This window comes from Cupressus sempervirens, chromosome 7 (assembly GCF_028749045.1).
Source record: "Cupressus sempervirens isolate cs-2001-9-10 chromosome 7, ASM2874904v1, whole genome shotgun sequence".
In the NCBI taxonomy this organism is placed as follows: domain Eukaryota; kingdom Viridiplantae; phylum Streptophyta; class Pinopsida; order Cupressales; family Cupressaceae; genus Cupressus; species Cupressus sempervirens.
In genome coordinates, this window is record NC_143124.1 from 459,764,881 (window position 1) to 459,784,700 (window position 19,820).

Sequence of the window (19,820 nt, forward strand, 5' to 3'; positions counted from 1 at the left end):
AGCAGTCAAAACTCACACAGTTGGATACTATGACTGGTTCTAAGACAAAGGCATTAGTAGCTCAGACATCTACAAGAAAATCGAAGCCAAAACCGAAGCATAAGACAGATTCAGCAGGCAGTGAGAGTTCGTCCAAGCCTCCTCCCAAATCAGATGCTCGGAAACATCTTGAGGCATTAGAGGAGGCTATGCAGCAGTCTAGTATTGCTTCTTCGAAGCCTCCACCTCCACCTACAGGGAAAGGACATGCTCTTTCTACACGCGCATTGTCTTCTCCAGCTCCTTGGATTCTTGATTTTGGAGCTTCCCATCACATGACACACTCACCTGATTTGATTACCTCACTTGCTCAAAGTGTTACTACACAAATTGCAATCGGTGATTCTTCTCAACTTTCAGTCATAGGTTCAAGAACTATCTCTTTAGAGGGTGGTTCACTACAAGATGTTCTCTTGGTTCCAGCCATTTCTACGAACCTCCTATCTGTCTTTCAAATTTGTCATTCAAGCTCTAGAAAGACAATTGAGTTCTCACCACATGATGTGGTTATTCAAGACCTCCATGATCCTGATTTGGTTATTGCTATAGGGAGTGTTGATCTTCAGTCTCACTTATATCAGTTTGATGGTTTTGAGAGCTCCGATTCTACAGGTGTTTCTCTCATTGCTCATGCAGACACGGTGAGCAAACTTTGGCATGAGCGTATTGGCCATGTCAACTACAGATATTTACAACAGATGAGTACATAGGAGCTAGTGATTGGATTGCCTCAGATCTCTTGTATTGACGGTGTGTGTCAAGGTTGTGCACTTGGCAAACATCATAGAGATCCTTTTCCAATAGATCGATCCACACGTGCTAAGGCACCATTGGAGTTGATACACAGTGATCTTATGTCATTTCCCACTCCATCTTTTTCAGGTGCCCAATATGTGCTTACCTTCATTGATGACTTCTCCAGACGCACATGGGTGTACTTTTTGAAGTACAAGTCTGATGTCTTTGATTCATTTCAAATCTTTAAGACTTTTGTAGAGAAGCAGTCTGGTCTTTCAGTCAAGCGTATCCGCACTGACAATGGGGGGGAAGATGTGAATTGGTCTTTCAGAGATTTTTACACTGAGCATGGCTTACAGCATCAGTTCTTTGTTCCCTATACACCTCAACAGAATGGGGTTGCTGAGAGAAAGAATAGGACATTACGGGAGATGGCCAATTGTATGATACAGTCTCGTGCTATGAGTTCTTCATTTTGGGCTGAGGCTATCAATTGTGCCAACTATATTTAGAATCGAATGCCTCATAAGGCATTGCGACACATGAATCCTGAGGAGGCTTGGACTCATGTCAAGCCTGATGTTTCTACTTTTTGCATTTTTGTTAGTGAGGCTTGGGCATTTATTCCAGATGCTCAACGGAAAGCCATGGAGAAGAAGAGCCGACCACTCATTTTTGTTGGCTACTATGAGGATGTGAAGGCATACAGGTTGTTTGATCCTGATTCCAGAGATGTCTTGTTTCGGCGGGATGTTCAGTTTGATGAGCGTTATCCTTCTATGGATCCTCCATCTTCAGCTTCTTCACTACCCAGTTCTTCATCTCCTCCTCTACAGGATTATGCCTCATCTGAGGAAGATATTGAGATTGATCCCCCTTTGCCTCCTCCACCAGATGTTTCGCGAGTGCCCAAGTGGGCTTATAATACTGTTGATGCAGCTGGATCTCTGGCAGGTGATCCTACAGATGTTCATCGTACTCGTTCTCAAACTACAGGAAGTGACCTTTTAAGTCATGCTATTTCTGATGATCCTCAAAAAATTTCACAGGGGACAAGACACTCAGAGTGGGATAGGGCTATGGATGAGGAGTATTCTTCTTTGATGAAGAATCACACATGGGATTTATGTCCTCTTCCGAAAGGAAGAAAGTTGGTTCGGTGCCATTGGGTGTACCATACCAAGTATGCTGCAGATGGTTCTATTGCTAGGTACAAGGCACGTCTTGTTGCAAAGGGTTTCACACAGGTTGAGGGTATTGATTACTCTGAGACCTTTGCCCCTGTTGCCAAGATGAACTCTATTCGCCTTGTACTCTCTCTAGTAGCTTCACAGAGATGGACAGCTTTTCAAATGGATGTGAAGAGTGCCTTTTTGCATGGAGACCTTCATGAGGAGATCTATATGGAGCAGCCTCATAGTTTTGTGCAAAACTCTTCATTGGTATGCCGGCTTCAGAGGTCTTTATATGGTCTCAAACAGGCCCCTAGGGCTTGGTATGAGAAGATGGATTCCTTCTTGCTTGATTCCCACTTCACACGATGTCATTCCAATCCTACAGTTTACATTCAGCGTCATGGGGCTGAGTTAGTGATACTTGTGCTTTATGTTGATGACCTCATCATCATAGGAAGCTCAGTCTCCATGATACAGGGTGTTCAACAAGCATTGAGAGAGCACTTTGAGATGACAAATCTTGGACTTCTGCACTATTTTTTGGGTCTACAGGTTGTTCAGTCTTCAGATGGGATAGCCATATCCAGCAGAAGTATGCTCATGATATGCTTTAGAAATTCAGCATGCTTGATTGCAAGTCTGCCCCCACACTTTTTTAGTCAGGTGTTGTTTTATCTACCACTTGCTCTACTCCTACAGTGGATTCCACTCTATACAGACAGCTTGTGGGTAGTTTGTTGTACTTGACACATACACGTCCTGATATTTCCTTTGCGGTTGGACTTGTCTCTCGATTCTCCCATGATCCTCATGAGAGTCATTGGCAAGCATCTAAGCGTATCTTGAGGTATATTAGAGGTACAACATGTTATGGCATTCACTACACATCAGAAGATCCTCACATTGTTGGTTTCACAGATTCAAATTGGGCTGGTGATATTGATGAATGCAAGTCTACTTCTGGTTTTGTATTTTGTCTTGGTTCTGGTCCTATCACATGGTCTTGCAGAAAGCAACATGCTCATGCATTATCATCTACTGAGGTAGAATACAGGGCAGCTGTATTGGCTAGTCAGGAAGTTTTGTGGCTTCGACAGTTGATGACAGAGTTTGGATTTCCTCCTGATAGTCTCACCTTTTTGTGGTGTGATAATCAGAGTGCTATACACATTTCACGCAACCCAGTTGAGCATCAGTGGACCAAGCACATTGAGCTTCACATGCACTTCATTCGGCATCTCATTCAGGATGGTGCCTTGAGCTTGGAGTACATTCCTACTGTTGAGCAGGTTGCAGACATCTTCACTAAACCTTTTGCATCCCCGCGGTATCTTCAGCTGCATTCTATGCTTGGGGTGAAGGAAGTTGTCCTTGGGGGGTCTCAGTGATGAGTCCTTCCTTCTTTCTTTTATAGCTATCTCTTTTTGGAGTAGAGTTTTTCCCACTAAGTTTTCTCTATTTCTCCGTTTTACAGAGATTTTGTTGTGATTGGGTAGCTCATCAGGCCTTGTTGCCGGGACCCAAGTTTCCTTTCAGCATTGCATTGTTTGTAGCTGCATTGTTGCTCATCTTAAGGGGGGGTGTTAGAGTAAAGCATTGATTTAATTTCATTTATTAAATTTGCTTTATTCCCTTCTTAAGATTTCCCTTCATGCATCCTTTTTGCATCTCTATTTAATAATTAATTAGTAATTATTAAATAGCTTTTCCTTTTAGGTTACCCTTTTTTGGGTTTTGATCTCCTTTTATAAGGATTGATCTCTTTTGTATTTGGTTATCTTTTCCATTTTTGAAAATACATTAGCACATTTTTCAAAGCAAAACCCTTTACCTCCTCTTGTCTTTTTCTTCTGTGACAGGTTTTTGCATGCAGGTATTCGAAGGCTTTGTGGATTTGTGTTGATCAAATCCTTCAGGATTTGTCATTTTGAATGATGGAAGTGTGAAAGAACTTTATCAATGTTGGTAGTCCGGTTTCTAAAGTTTTACCTTTGATCTTTCTAACTTGGCTCTGATACCATGTAAATGCACTGGTAAACTTAGTAGCAGACTATAATTTATTCACTTTCGGAATACTTATCTGATTGCAACGTCTTGTAGGTATAAGCAATCACAATGCCATAGTTAATCCAGACTTAAGAAGTAATTTTGTAGTTTAATGCTTTCATTGCTTCTGATATCCGAAAGCAGATATAGAACTATTTATCGTTTCCGATAGTTCTATCTCTTGCAAGTATATCCAAATATATAGCCCTTTGAAAGGGCGGTCATGTCTATTCTGTATGAGGAGGCATGATGTTTCAATCAGGATTAGTTATCAACCAGTCCCAATCCTAATCAGGTGTTTAGCAAATAAACTAATTTAGAAGCGATCACATTTGGTGTTAGTTTGAATAACTAATGGAGATCGATTTATATATAAAGCAATGTGAACAATGCTTGATCAATTCAAGAGATAATCAAGGGTTTCATCCTTGGCAAAATGTGCACAGTCAGATCACTGATGGAACGGAATAGATGTTTAGTTTATATATATGATTTTGTATGTATGCATATATACCAGTTCACAAAACATGTATGCATATATACCAGTTCACAAAACATGTATGCATACCCAATCATCAGTTTTATATCCTTCCATACTGACCTATGCTACCATATTTAAGTGTGTAATAAAGTTGCATATACGAATCATTCCCATTGATTATTGTATCTGCAAGATAGTTAAAAAGTCTTGATTCTGTATCAGCGTCAATCAGTGATATATGCTGTGTTAGAAAAGTCATTTGTATCGTATTCATCCTCAGTGTATGAGCAGAATTATATATGTATTGTGATTTGGAGATCACATAGCAGTGAGATGACATTCATTTTGTGGTTCTGTATATACAGCGATGAGATCTGTAGAATATATTATTGCAGAAACTTCTGTATGTGCTCAAGCCTTATTGTTCACAATCCATAAATGATCATGTAGTTCCCATGTGAGGAGATGCTGATTATTTATAATCTGTTATTTTACCAGTCATTCTGAGACTTTCTAATTGAGGGCTTATTGATTGACTATGTAAAGACATCAATCATAAGCATAAATCATGTAATTGATTTGAGATCAGAATAAAGGACCTATCTTTTGGTGTGGCTGGGTTTTTCCCTCAAGTAGGAGAGGGTTTTCCCAAGATAAGTTTGTGTGTTCTTTTGTTATTGAGTTTCACTATTTTGTAAAATGCTTTTCCAATTCCTAAAATTTCATAGATTAGTATACCTTGAACGGTTTCTGTTGTAAATTGATGTATTTCCTCCTACAACTTTCATTGGTTTTTTTTAGTAATGATGGTGTTATGATATTGCTATCAGGATTTAATGATGGTGTGTTTTCCATAAATTAATTCTAAATCCTTTTCCTATATCGACTTTCCTTAAGGATCCGTTTGGTTCATAGAAGATGACAGGAATTGGCTTTGTCAAAACCCAGATTTGAAAATTTTTGCATTTGTTTCAAAATTGGCAAAATGGAATTAGAACACCGGACTTCTAATTTTGTCTCAAAACCAGGTTTTCCGACTTCCTACTAGCAAGTAGGAATTGAAAATCAAAATCTCATTATGTTTTTTGAGGAGTGTAAAAATAATAGATTGGACTACTTTTTTGGAGTCTTCCTACAATTCCAAGCTTACGTATAAAATGTGTCTTCACACTCATCTTCTGAGTGAAACAAATGGTTCAAGTAAAATCCCAAAAATAGGAATGAAACTAAGATTTGTAGAAATCTCGATTTCTACGATTCCACAAACCAAACGGACCCTAATCGGTGTTCTATGCTTATATCGATTTCCCTCAACTATGGTATACATGATCTTTGCCTATCCTTGTGTTGTTGGAATGTGGTTTTATAAACTTTTTTATAATGATCTTATGTAAATGGAAAGAAGATGTCCGATATTTGTAGGCTCTCCATTGACTAGTCTCAACACATGTGATGTTGACTTGCGGAACCAAGCAATTGATGATGTCGTCTACTCACGATTAATGTCTCAACAAATATATTTTTGCTAATAAAAACGATTTGCAAGCAGAGCTTTGTTTATCACCACGGATGCTAAGAAATGGTTCAATTAAGGTTTGACCCACCAATCAAGTCGAGAGACATGAACGACTCACCAAGCTATGATGGAATTATCATGATTCCTTTCATCAATAATGTTCATAAGGTAATCAATCAATATGACAACTTATTATTATTTCTTAATTATAATTGTTATCTATTTGTTGCTTCTCGTAGTTTATCATTATATACATTGTTACACCGGCATAGGGGTGCGGGGGTGCGGGGCGATGTTAGAATGAATTTCGGGTGCGGGGCGACGTCAAAACGAATTTTGAGTGTGGGAAAAAAGGGGGCCTCAATTTGGAGACGACAAGGGTACAGAGGGGGGGAGGAGGTAGGGAGAGGTTGCATAGTAAATATATATGACTGAAAATACTAATTATGAAATGACACTTTAATAAAACATACCAAATATAGTTGAATATAGATAATTGAAATGCGATTCACAAACCATAAGTTCAAACTTGAAACTTGAAACGTCATAACCATTACCAACGACTATTGAACTTAGTAAAATACCAAAACTTTCAACGTAATAATGATAATGATAAATAAAAAATATAAACCATACATAGTACCATGTAAGTCAACCATTGACTATCAATTTATCAAATGACAAAGATGAAATATTCAAAATTTATTGTTCATACGTTAATTTTTTGAATTTTCTAACTAGTCATTGGCCGCACCCCGGCACCCGAGATGCACCCATGTCCTTGCATCCCGCCTAGGTGTGTCGATTGGTGCAGCCGCATTATGGTCGTGGTTGCAATACTCGGGTGTGCAACGTCCCCGCACCCGGGACATACGCGCACCCGGTGCGGATGCACCCGAGTTACACTGATTCTATATTTATTTATTTATTATTAAAATCCAGTTTCGAAAAGGGGATCATTACATAAATTTATTTAATGATTGGTGCCAGTTGACTTTAAAAGTGCATTATATGATTATAATATCGAAGGGGGGCAATTATTTAATATTTTCCTAAGTCAATGTGAGTACAAGAAAAGAAAATCATTTTATGATTTAAAACCAAAGTCAAGAAGTACTCACACGAGAGCCATTTAATGAATTAATTATTGATGATGAAAAAGTCAACCTTCATCAAAAGCACATGTATTAAAGTTATGTGAAAAGTGAATGTGAAGCTACTTGGTGAGCTTGTATGAGGCGAAATATATAAAGCCAAAGCTGAAAATTGATGATGGACTTATGCATTTGTTAATTGCCTTTGAATTGAAAAATCTCTGAAATTTGTCAAGGGTCTCAGCTACAGCTTGGAGAATTGTAAGTTCTTGTCCTGAGCACTCTAAATTGGTGAATGATCCAATGAGATTGTGTATTTTGGAGATGACTTCATCCAGGAATCATTAATGAGCTTAAATTCATAGATTTTGGTAGACATTGGAACCAGATTGAAGGATAATTGCATATTACAACAGCTGCAAGGCTAAGAGTGAAAGATTGCAGCCTCTAGAACTTACCTTGGGCTACCCAAAGACTTCTCTACAGGAATATCAAGGCATGTGGGGGTTTGACAGCATAGGCGTGAGTTTTCTTGGTTGAAACATCAAGCAATATCACCACCATTTCATGCTTGATTGGATGTTTGGCTGGAAATGATATTTGCAATCAAGAGATTGAAGAAAAATCGGCAATTACATGCCTGCATCTTATCACACAGTTTTCTTCAAATTCTGCAATCATAATTTACAATACCAGTATCTGCATTTGTATGCATTGTAAATGTCTACATTAAAATAGAGCTCCAGCATTTAATGCTTCGGAATACTAGTCACAAGGAGTTTGAATGTTATGAATCATCTCTCTCATATTTAGTTTGCATGCCAACTATTTGAATTAATGTGAAGCTGCTGTAGGTGCATATTTACATTGTGTGGGTTATCTATATGCATTCAAAGGACCAAAAGAATTGCATTTGCATTATGGTTATTTGCCTGGACATCTTAGTAACCATTTGAAACATTTAAGTCATATTTAACATCATTTCAAGCAATCATTATTGGACTGAAACACTTAAACAGAAAATAAAAAGGTTGTATGCAAAGTGTTTGATAATAGTCCTTGAGCCTCCAATGAGCATTTTGAGATCAGATTTGGCGAGGGATACCACAATATATAATAGCAAGCTTCAAAAGCCGCCCACACAAAACTGGTTTCCTAAATTAATGACTTTCAACTAATTCATTGCTCAAGGATAGAGATTTGGATGTAACTGATCAAGTGTTTAGGAAACAATTCCTAGACATCGGGTTCTGCTTTAGGCAAACTTAAAATATTGACAGATAAATAAAAACGAGGTGGAATACATTGAAACAAAATTAAATTCTTTTTATTACATTGTTATTTTTTCTTTCTGCAAATATTCATAGCTTCACATCAGTATAAATAGGTAGCTGGAGCCTGGAAGAGCTTAAAAGAAAAATGAGAGGAAAGTCTATGTGAAGTTTGTATAAATCTTTAAACTTAAATATTTATAAAATTTATAATCAAACGATTTATAAGTTTAAAAAAATCAACAATTCAAAAGTTGAAATTAGCAAAATCTACTGTCACATAAGCTGTCATTGACCTGATAAGGCTTTAAGACATTCTATTTTACTATGTTGTATCCATAAATAGGTCAAGGAATACAGAAAGCAGAAGAGTTGAAAGCGAATCCAAGACCTGTGCATCGAAGAAGGTGATATCGCTTCTGCAAAGTGATGTGGATACGACTTTGATGCGAACCTCGAGAGGTTCTGGAGGTGCTACTTGGACTTCTTCCATCTTCAAAGCCTCCCCAGGCCCCCATGCTACTGCAGCTGCAGTCGTCACGAATGAATCCAAAGTAAATGCTACAAAACAGGAACGATCCAGGTTCATGTATCACATTAATAAGAGGAATGTACGTACCTTTGCAAGTGATAGATTGAGGAAGCTTTTTGGAGGCCATGTTACTCTGCGCTATGCTCTTCTGCCAGGATGCATCCGTTTGTTGCAGATTTTAAAACCAGTGGAGGGGGCTTTGTCTTGAGTTGGTGAACTTGGTAGGTGGGTATGGGTTGGGTGGCTTTTCATGTTTGTAGGAGTGTCGATAGTTATTTCTACGGGAAAAACAGTCGATGATTTGGTAAGTAAAGAACATATATTACCCTGGGCCTCATGCCCTTTCCTCGAGTCAACTTCATCTTTCGGTCTATTTAGTCTTCCTTCCTCACTCCCGGCCTGTTCTTCTCTTCGCATCCGAAGACTCGCGAGTCGACTCGCAAGTCTTCACACTGGTCCCTTGGAGTAACGTTCTTAGAGACGCACTTCGAGTGAAGAACGGGAGTTTGCTTTGATGAAGAAAATTTCTCCGTCTTATAGATTATTTAAGGGAATTGTTGTTTTTTAAAGACAAAAAATGCTAGGTTGATTCTGTTATAGGTTATTTAATGTTTGGCCTTTAGGTTATTTAATGTTTGGCCTTTGTTGTTTTTTTTTTAATTATTTGATTACTTAAAAATTTAAGTTTTTGCTATGAGAGAATTATGTTAAGGCTTAAGCATTAACATGTGATTAATTGGATAGCTTAAACATCATAAACTAAGGCTTAATTCTTAAGCTAAAAGTGCTAAATAGTCAAAGTTGATTTATTTTTTCAAGCTTAATTTCTTCCTTAGTGTGTGATGTTTTAAGGGTGGTCGTGATTAATCTCTTAGAATCCAACCAATCAAATTGAATAATTTTTCTTCATAAATTCCATTTTCCTTATGAACACCTTAGAAGTTGCATTTTTTTAATTATATTTCAAAAATAAATAATTTTATCTACATCTGATTAGCACTATAGAGCCCCATTACCAATACAGGAGAACGCACAACTTGATGCAAGACCATCCTAGGTCTCCTTGCTATCCTACTCATATGTGCATTATGTCAGTCATTGACAAGTTGTAGTGATGACTGAGCTCCCTATGTTGGTTGAGCTCTTGTTTTGACTGAGTCATGTGCTTGTCGAGTTCCTTCAAGTGTTGAGTGAGCTCGTTAGTTTGTTGATGCTTGGTTCCTTCTTTGACGGAGTTTGTTTATGATTGGTTCCTACTGTGAGTTGACTTGTTCATGTAATATAAGTCATGCATTTATTGTAAAGATCGTGCATTAGGATGTGTGCAAACCATTGTAGAGTTGGTCTTCTCTATGTGAAGATGTAGACTCTTCTATAAGTCATTTTAGAAAGTATAAGTAGAGGTGTCTAGACTTAAGTTAGGTAAGTGTTAAGGAAGTTCACTGAGGAGTTATTAGGAAACCAGAAGGAAGAATTAAGGATCTAAGGATCGAGTTTTGAGTCTATAATTTGTAAACTTTTTCACCGCAACTCAGAATGCCTCATAATTGAGCATGTTTGCAGATAATTTGATGAATCAATAAAGGCATTTGTTGTTTCTCTCTCTCCCTGGAGTTGTTGTTTTGTTTTACTTCCATTGTGTTTACTCGACAAGGCACTTAAACATTTAGGTGTGTCTCTGGCCCTACTTCTCCAACCTCCCTTGCGTCAAGGGGTATTAGAGTCAAGTTTTTCCTTGAGGAGATTTGATCATGTAGAACCCTAAGTGGTTTTTGGTTATAGGGTGGCAGATTTGCAGATTTAACTAATAACTTGTAAAGGGTTATGATCTTGAAGAAACTTATTCGGAAAAATGGTTCAAGGTAGAGGAAATGTTGATAATGTCATAATGGACATGTTGAGACAAATTGTAGTCAGATTAGATGATGTAAAGATAATCAAGAGAAGAGGAGTACATCTTAATGATGTGAGTGATGATGAAGTAATGACACCAAACCCTAATCTAAAGCCTGAAGAAGATCAAGATGAGGAAAGATTGTTGAGAGTGTTGTCTAAGGCACATTCAAAGCCTATGGTAGAAGTTGCTCCTTATGATGGAAATTTGGACACCAATGTTGTGTTGGATTGGATCTATGATATGGAGAAGTTCTTTGATTTTGAAAGCACTCTTGATAATAAGAAGGTGAAGATTGTAGTCGCTAGGTTGAAAGGTCATGCCTCACTATGGTGGGAGCTTTTGCAAACTAATAGACATGGAAGAGGAGAAGAAAAGATCAAAACTTGGTTGAAATGGTGAACAAGGTAAAGAAGAAGTTCCTTCATGTTGATTATCAAGTTAGTTTGTTGAGGAAGATGCAAAATTTGAGACAAAAAGACATGATTATGAAGGAGTACACTAAGGAATTCTATAGATTGGACATTAGATCTAGACATGTGGACGATGAGGTTGAGAAAGTTGCAATGTACCTGAATGGTTTGCAATCTATAATTTAGGATGAGATAACTTTGTAAAATTGTATAGTGTGGAGGAGGCATACTAGTATTTCATAAAGGTCAAGGAGATCTTGACAAAGAAGCATGAGCAAAGATAGAGAGGTAGAGGTGGTCGATTCCAGATAAGTAGAGGTAGATCTTATGGAGAAAGTAGCAAATTTTGACAATTATGTGCAAGATAAGGATAAATCTGAATGGAAGAGTGAAGATAAAGACAAGACCAAGTAGAAAGGTGGTAATTATTACCAAGGAAGTACTAGTTCTTACAAAAGAAGAGGTAATTCTTACCCTAGAGGTCATTTTCATGGTAATTATTTTAGATGTGGTGAAGAAGGGCATCTAGATCCTTTGAGTGTAAATACTCTAGAAAAAGTAAAAGTGGTAATTGAAATGTTGTGGTTCAAGGTGAATCTGTAAATCCTCTAAGCAATCCTAAGGATGGAGAAAAAATTGATGATGTGAAGAACTCTATGTAGTTAGAAAGTTGATGAAGAACCTATCCTAAGGAGAAGTCTTTTCAAGGTCGGATGTAGGATAACAAGGAAGTGATGTAAAGTAATCATTGACAATGGAAGTTCAACAAATTTTCCATCAGAGGAGTTGGTTACAAAGTTGTAGTTGCAAAGGTTGAGACACCAAAAACCTTACCATGTTTAATGGATCAAGGATGAGCATAAGTTATTGGTTAGTGAGCAATATGTTGCAACATTCAAAATTGGGCACTACTTTGATGAAGTTATGTGTGATATTATGCCTATGGACTATTGTCACATTCTGTCAGGTAGACCTTGGCAGTATGATAGACATGTTGTGCATGATGGTAGAGTGAATCAATATACTATTTGGATAAATGGAGTCAAGAACACATTGTTGCCTTTGATTGAAGTTCCAAATGAGATAAGTTATACTACTATTAGAATCTATATGGTTAATGGGAAACAATTTGAGAAGGAGATGAAGAAGAACCAAGTTTTCTTTGTTGTGATCCTTAGAGGACCGAGTTGTGCTAGTAACAGTCGAGTGACAGAAAATAGTAATGGTTGAGAAACAAAAGACAATAGAGGCCTAGTAATAGCAGAAGTTGACAATGTTAGTCAAGTACCAGTAGAAATTGGAAAATTGTTGAAATGAGTACAAGGAGATTGTTGCAAAAGACATCCTTGATAGTTTACCACCTGTAAGGAGTATTAGTCATTGTATGGATCTGATTCTTGGAGCCATTTTTTCAAATGAAACACCATATAGATTGACATTTACTGAGAATGAAGATCTTAACGGAAAAGTGCAGGAGTTTTTGTAGAAAGGTTTGATCAGAGAAAGCTTGAGTCCAATGTCTTGTACTTGTTATATTGGCACCTAAGAAGAATGAAGAATGAGGAATGTGTACTAATTCCAAAGTTATTAACAAGATAAAAATAAGCATAGGTTTCGTATGCCGAGGATGGATGACATATTGGATTGTTTGAGTGGAGTAAAATATTTTACAAAGATTGATTTGAAGAGTGGTTATCATCAAAGAAGGTGGTGAGTGGAAGACTACTTTCAAGACAAATGATGGTTTGTATGAGTGGTTGGTTATGCCTTTTGGTTTGACTAATGCATTGAATACTTTCATGAGGTTGATGAACAAGGTTATAAAAAGAGTCTTAGGTAAGTTTTTAATTGTTTATTTGGATGATATTTTGATATTCAGCAAGATTGAAGGACATCTTGAACACATTAGACAAGTATTGAAGAGATTGAAGGAGGAGAAATAATTGATTTATTTGAAGAAGTGTTCATTCATGCAAGAGGGGATTGTGTATTTGGGACTTGTGATTTCAAATGATGGTTTGAAGATGGATCCTAAGAAGGTTGAAGCAATCCTTGAATGGCCTACATCTAAGAATGTGGGGAGGTAAGATCATTTCATGGTTTAGCTAGTTTCTACAAAAAAATCATAAGGAATTTCAATTCTATTTGTAATGCTATGAATGAGACTATGAGAGGAGATAAAAAAGAATTTCAAGTGGACATGTGGAGTTGATAAGAGTTGTGAAGCTTTAAAACAAAAGGTTGTTGAGTTACTTGTCTTGGCTTTACCTGATTTCAATAAGGTATTTCAAGTTGAGTGTGATGCAAATGGTAGTGCAATAAGAGCTATATTGAGCCAAGAAGGTAAACCTATTACTTTCTTTAGTGAGAAGTTGAATGGTGTTAAAAGGAAGTATTATATGTATGATCAAGAGTTATATGCTATTGTTCAAGCCTTAAAGAAGTGGAGACCTTATTTGTTGTCAAAGGATTTTTTGTTGTATATTGATCATAAGGCTTTGCAATATTTGGAAAGTCAACATAAGTTGATTCATAGACATATGAAGTGGGTTGAGTACTTGCAGAGTTTCACATTTGTGATGAAGCATAAGAGTGGAGTTACTTACTGTGTTGCAGATGCATCAAGAAGAAGACATTCTTTGTTGACTAAGATGAAGCTTAAAGTTCTTGGTTTTGATGAGATGAAGGAGTTGTATGATAGAGACCCTGATTTTTCTAAGGTGTGGATAGAGTGCAAAACATCAAATCTATTAGATCAACCAAGTAAGTATGAAGATTATTTTATTCAAGAAGGTATGTTGTTCAAATGAATGCAATTGTGTATACCAATAAGTTCTATGAGACTTAATCTAATTAAGGAAAATCATTGTGGTGGAATGGCTAGACATTTTGGAATTCATAAGACATTGAGTTTTCTTAAAGACAAGTATTATTATCCACATATGTATAACGATGTTTACAAGTTTGTAAGGAGTTGTGGAGTTTGTCAAGTTGCAAAAGGTGTAAGTCTAAATACTGGATTATATACACCTATTTATGTTCCCGAGAAACCTTGGAGTGACATCAGTATGGATTTTGTTCTTGGATTACCTAGGACACCAAGAGGGTATGACTCCATATTTGTTGTTGTGGATAGATTTTCTAAGATGACATATTTTATACCTTGTAAGAAGACATCAGATGTAGTGTATATTGCTAATATTTTCTTCAAAGAGATTGTTAGATTGCATGGACTCCCAAGAAGTATTGAGATGGCAAGTTTGTTGGTTTTTTTTGGAGGACTTTGTGGAAGAAAATGAGTATTGAGATGAAGTTTAGCTCTACATTCTATCCACAGACACATGGATAGACAAAGGTAGTGAATAGAAGCTTTTGTAATTTATTGAGATATTTATTTGGAGATAGGCAAAGTAATTGGGATATGGTATTGGTACAAACTAAGTTTGCATATAATAATTTTGTAAATAGGAGTACTAGGGAAACATCTTTTTAGATTGTTACTGGAATACAGCTTGGAGGAGTATCTGATTTAAGGGATATGTTGGTGAAGAGAAGTGAAGTGTTGAAGGAGACGTGTTTGCTGATTTTATGAAGTCTTTGCATGAGGAAGTGAAGTTGAAGCTAGAGCAAAGTAATCAAAGGTATAAGGAGAATGTGTGTACTCAAAAAAGTGCACTACTCTAAGTCATTATATCCAAGGTTGTCTCATGAATTGAGAGCATCGAATGTTGACCTAGAGCTCCCTATCCATGGAGTGCAAGGAGCCATATTATAACATGAAATGGGCTCTCAGTTGAGCCTTAGAAATGCATTCCCAGCTAGTAAACTGTGCAACAAGAGGTTCTTAAGACAAGGTGCAAGATTGCAAAATGTAGAATAAACTAGCATGAATATGCAAGATGCAGCTAGATTAGACAATATGAGAATGTTACAATCCAAACTAATTAAACTATGTGAGCTAGCTTAGTGCAAAATGCAATCTAAACTATATGAATCTAAACTCTCAAGAAATCAAATGATTGACATGCAACATAACAATACTAAGAGTGAATTGTGTTTGATAGACGTGCAACATAGCAGTACTAAGAGTGAATTGTGTGTTTTTGAGAGGGGAAGAGCTCTTTCATTTAAAGTGATACAGATGGTGGAGATCAAAAGATAAGAAATGCATCATCAAGGGTGGAGAATGGACCTTGCCTAATTTCTAGTATTAAAATGTGCTTAGTCAAAATAAGAGGCTCCACTCATAGAAAAGAATGCATTTTTCATGTGTAGACAAAAGATTTTGTTAAAATAGGAGGCTCTACACATGGAAAATTACACCTTTCATGTGTAGACAAAAGATTTTGTCAAAATAGGAGGCTCTACACATGGAAAATTACACCTTTCATGTGTAGACAAAAGATATAGTCAAAATAGAAGGCTATACATGGAAAATGCTTTTTTTTATTAGAAATGGGTGCATGGATTTTTGAGAATTTTATTTGAATTATAATGGAGAAAATTCTTTTAATCAAATATGTGTGTTCAGAATATGGTGGTCAAACCTTAGGTTAAAATCAAATAAATTGATTTTTCATTATTTTTGAGAATTTGTGATCAAACACTTGATAACATTAGCAAGAAATGCTAGAAGGGAGTTTATGGTCAAGGTGACCATTTTTAGGTGATTATAGAATGTAGATAAGTGTCAAAGACATCATGTTTTTGAAGGTGGAGATGAGGTGATGGTTCATTTAAAGAATGGTAGATTTCTTGTTGGTGCATATAGTAAGTTGAAGATGAAGAAGTTTAGACCTTGTGAGATCTTGAGGAAGTTTGACAGTGTTAATTCATGCAAAGTTGAGTTTCCTGATGACATAGATACATATCCTAAATTCAATGTTGTTGATTTGTACCAGTATCATGAGTCAGATGATGAAGTTGTTATATCAAATGATTATCCTAAGAAGTAGATTGAAGAGGTTGAACAGATAATGGATTAGAGAGTTATCAAGAGAACAAGAGGAAAGAGTTACTTTGAGTATTTAGTGAAGTGAAAGAGAAGACTAGTGGAAGATGCTATATGGATTTTATAATTTGAGTTGGATTTAGCTCAGGTTGTCACACTTTCATGATTCAAGAGAATCATTTCTTTCAACCTTGGTTGTCTGATACAGGAGCATATTGAGTTGACTTGCTATCCTGCTCATTTTTGTACATTATGTCAATCATTGTCGAGTTGTAGTTGTTGTCAAGTTCTTGTATTGGTTGAGTGCAATTATTATTGAATTGTAGTGATTACAAAGTTCCCTATGTTGGTTGAGTTCTTGTTTTGGTCAAGTTACGCAATTTCCAAGTTTTTTCAAGTGTCGAGTGAGCTTGTTGGTTTGTTGATGCTTGATTCCTTCTTTGATCAAGTTTGTCTGTGATTGGTTCCTAGTGTAAGCTAACTTGTTCATTTAATCTTAGTCATGCATTTAATGTAAAGATTGTGCATTGGGATGTGTGTGGGCCATTGTAGGGTTTCCCTTCTCTAATGTGAAGATCTAGAATTTTGTATAAGCTATTTTGGCAAGTATAAGTAGAGATCTCTAGGCTTAGGTTAAGTAAGTGTTGAGGGAGTTCAATGAGGCATTATTAAGAAGTCAAAAGGAAGAATCAAGGATATAACGATCAAGTTTCAAGTCTGTAATTTTTAAAATGTTGGCCGCAACTTAGAAGGCCTCACAGTTGGGCATGTTTTTGGATAATTTGATGAATCAATAAAGGCATTTGTTATTTCTCTCTCCCTAGTGTTGTTCTCTATGTTTTTCTTCTATTGTGTTTACTCAACAAGGCATTTGGATATTTAGGTGCTCCTTTGGTTCTAATTCTCCAACCTCCCTTGTGTCACAACTTCATAAGAAAGATGAGAATAACAAAGTCTTTGTCACTCTAATTATGACAATGAGTTAGTTTTTTATTTCCAAATTTATGTATTGCAATCATGGCAACAAACTACATAAAAATGATGTAAAAAACTGCCATTTAAGATTTTTGTTTCAACCTGTAGATGATACGTTGTAACAATGTTTTTCAATAGTGCATAGATTTTTTTAGTAGGAGTCTATGCTAAGATGACCTTATGGGTTATTAAGCCTATAAAAATTTATACCAAAAATACATTTACAACTTGTCAAAGGTGTCACTATATGGGCACGTGGCCATAAAAAAATCATTTTGTTTACATGCTGATAAAAGGTAGCTGATGCTTCTAGCACTTGTAGAAAAAACATATCCTTTTAACATAGCCTATTTCTTCATCGGTCTCAAGAGAAACATCTTTCATTGGAATAGGGCATTCAATGCTGATTTTTAGTCTTGGTTAGGAATGCTTTATGGTGAAAATCTATGTATACAAGTCTTTTCCTATAAGGACTTGGAGAAGGATCCAACCAAACATAATTGAGTGTGGTACAAGAGGACATGCCTACACTAATGGCTTCTAGATCACTCCAGGTCTTATTTTCTATTTCAAAATCTATAGAAACAAGTTGCTTATAAGTTTTGTGTTCAATATCTAAATCTAAAATCCAAGATGAAGAAATGACAAGGTAAGCATAAAAGAGTTTCACCTTTCCATCAATCTCCTAAAAAGGTTTTCCTGGTGTTGTGGTCTTGCTTTTATTTAAATGGGTATACAAGTTTTTAGATCAAGTCTAAAAAGGAAATTTTTTTAAAAAAGTGTTTTCTTGCTCACTCCTTGCTTGGGTTTGCAGATTTTTAATGTTCTACATAAATTTGTTGTTTTTAATGTTCCCACTCGAGCTTTTGAAGGTCTAACTAATCTGCACCATTGACTCCACTTGAATTGATGCCTTGGATTTCACCTTAAACAATAAAACTTGAATCTAGAGGGCATCATGTAGAGAAGTTGCATGGAGCTTCAACATGTAGACACTACAATGCATAAAGTTATCTTGGTGTGGTGGAAATTGCAAGTAAAGTCTGAGAAAGAAAGAAAGAAAATGCCTATAAACCTAAAATATATGGTCTTGCCCAAATTTTTGTTGGAAACTACAATTGAGAGAATTGTTATGTTGTCATTACTATCAAACCTTGTGGTAAGACAATTCTATCTAATTAGAGTGTCATATCTAGATGATTGATGAAGAGGATTTGAGAAGGACATAACAAAAGCACCTAGAAGAAAGGTTGAGTTATGATGAACTATAATGTGCACTTGATTAGTTAGACTTTGACAAAATAAAGTGATTGTTCAATCATGCTACAAGTGAAGAAGATAGTTGTACTGAAGCCTAGAAGAAGTGATCAAAGAATGACTGAATGCATAGGCTTGACCAAGCAAAAGAGCAAAAGATTAAGGAACTTGAAGTTTATGCCGAGTGATGCTAGAGTCGACTAAGTGATAGTATAATATGAGAAAATATAGTGTTGACCGAGCATAAATATTGACCAAGCATTAGTGTATGTGTCAATCAAGAAAAGTTAGTAGTGACCAAGTAATCTAGTGATGATGAAGTGTCAAAATACAGTGTTGGTTGAGGGACAACATTTGACAGATTATGAGGAAATCATGCTTTCTGGCCAACATAGTTGATTTCATGGAATATGTAAAGCATGTTGAAGATAAAGATGGATGAGTTGAAACATTTAATTTGAGGGAAATTGTGTTTGAGTTTTTCTATGCAAGAATTCAAGGCAAAGTTTGGAGAAGTTTTTAGAAGAGAAAAGAGGAGACAAAATGAAGGAAGGATTCAATGAATCTGACCTAAACCTAAGATATACAGTGATGTTTAAGAGGCAAAACATTATTATTTCCTATTTAAGGAGGTACAAGGGCTAAGCTTATGTGTGTGAGAAAAGGTTAGCAGAGCTAGTGAAGACCTGATAAGGTTGGATTGGTTGTTGATGTTGTTGATTGGCCAACTTAAGCAAGAGGGGAGAAGAGTTGTGAAGAAGTGAAGAAATATTCTTGAAGGGTTACCAAGAAGATTAGAGACATAGATGAAAATGAAGTCTAGTCAGTGGATCAACATGTGAACCGAATTTGTGTTTTGTATTTGCAAAGTGAGTCATACTTATAAGATCAAACCTATTGTTACTTTCTAACCATTGTATCAGTTTGAAATCCTATAATCAAGGTTGACATAATAGTCATATGTAAATCCTTTAGTCAAGGTGGCATTCAAATAGAATGTTATTAAGTCCTTTAACAAGGCCACTCTTAACAGTGTGATTAGATCCTTTAACAATGTCACATTTAACAGTGTGTTTTGTAACCTTTAATAGGGTTGGCTCCTAATAGAGCTCACTTCAAAAGAGTGAAAAATTGGTGACATATTAGTGACATTCTTTCCCAAATTAGGTTTCTGCATTAAATTTTAATTCAATGCTTGTATGTATGTCATTTGAGATGTTTTGCTGTTAATTTTTTACATCCTACAAGTTGATAACTATTAGGATAGTGAAATGCAATTTTCTATTATAGAGACTGAGCTATTGAATGTTTAGATCTAACATATTTGAAGTGTTTGAAAGTTCAATTGGCACATCTAGACCTTGGATATTTTATTCACTCTCCCCCACCCCCACTCTTAGTTATTCTAAATATTCTAACAATTTCAATTAAAGGGCTA

At 36.2% G+C, this 19,820-nt stretch overlaps 1 protein-coding gene across 2 annotated transcripts in view; it reads right to left on the minus strand.

The window, feature by feature from the left end:
* The window catches only part of LOC149547534 (alcohol dehydrogenase-like 6), a 116,055-nt gene extending 106,655 nt beyond the window's left edge, over positions 1–9,400 (minus strand). Inside the window, exons 1-2 of one of the 2 annotated variants that reach the window (XM_089791690.1) lie at positions 8,980–9,400; positions 8,752–8,888 (exon numbers count right to left, since the gene is read on the minus strand). In XM_089791690.1, coding sequence (XP_089647816.1) covers positions 8,752–8,888; positions 8,980–9,019 — 177 coding nt within the window. In that variant the 5' untranslated portion in view covers positions 9,020–9,400. The remainder of the gene's footprint in view (positions 1–8,751; positions 8,889–8,979) is intronic. The other variant, XM_089791691.1, reaches the window with a different exon arrangement.
* Between the last annotated feature and the right edge of the window lie 10,420 nt (positions 9,401–19,820).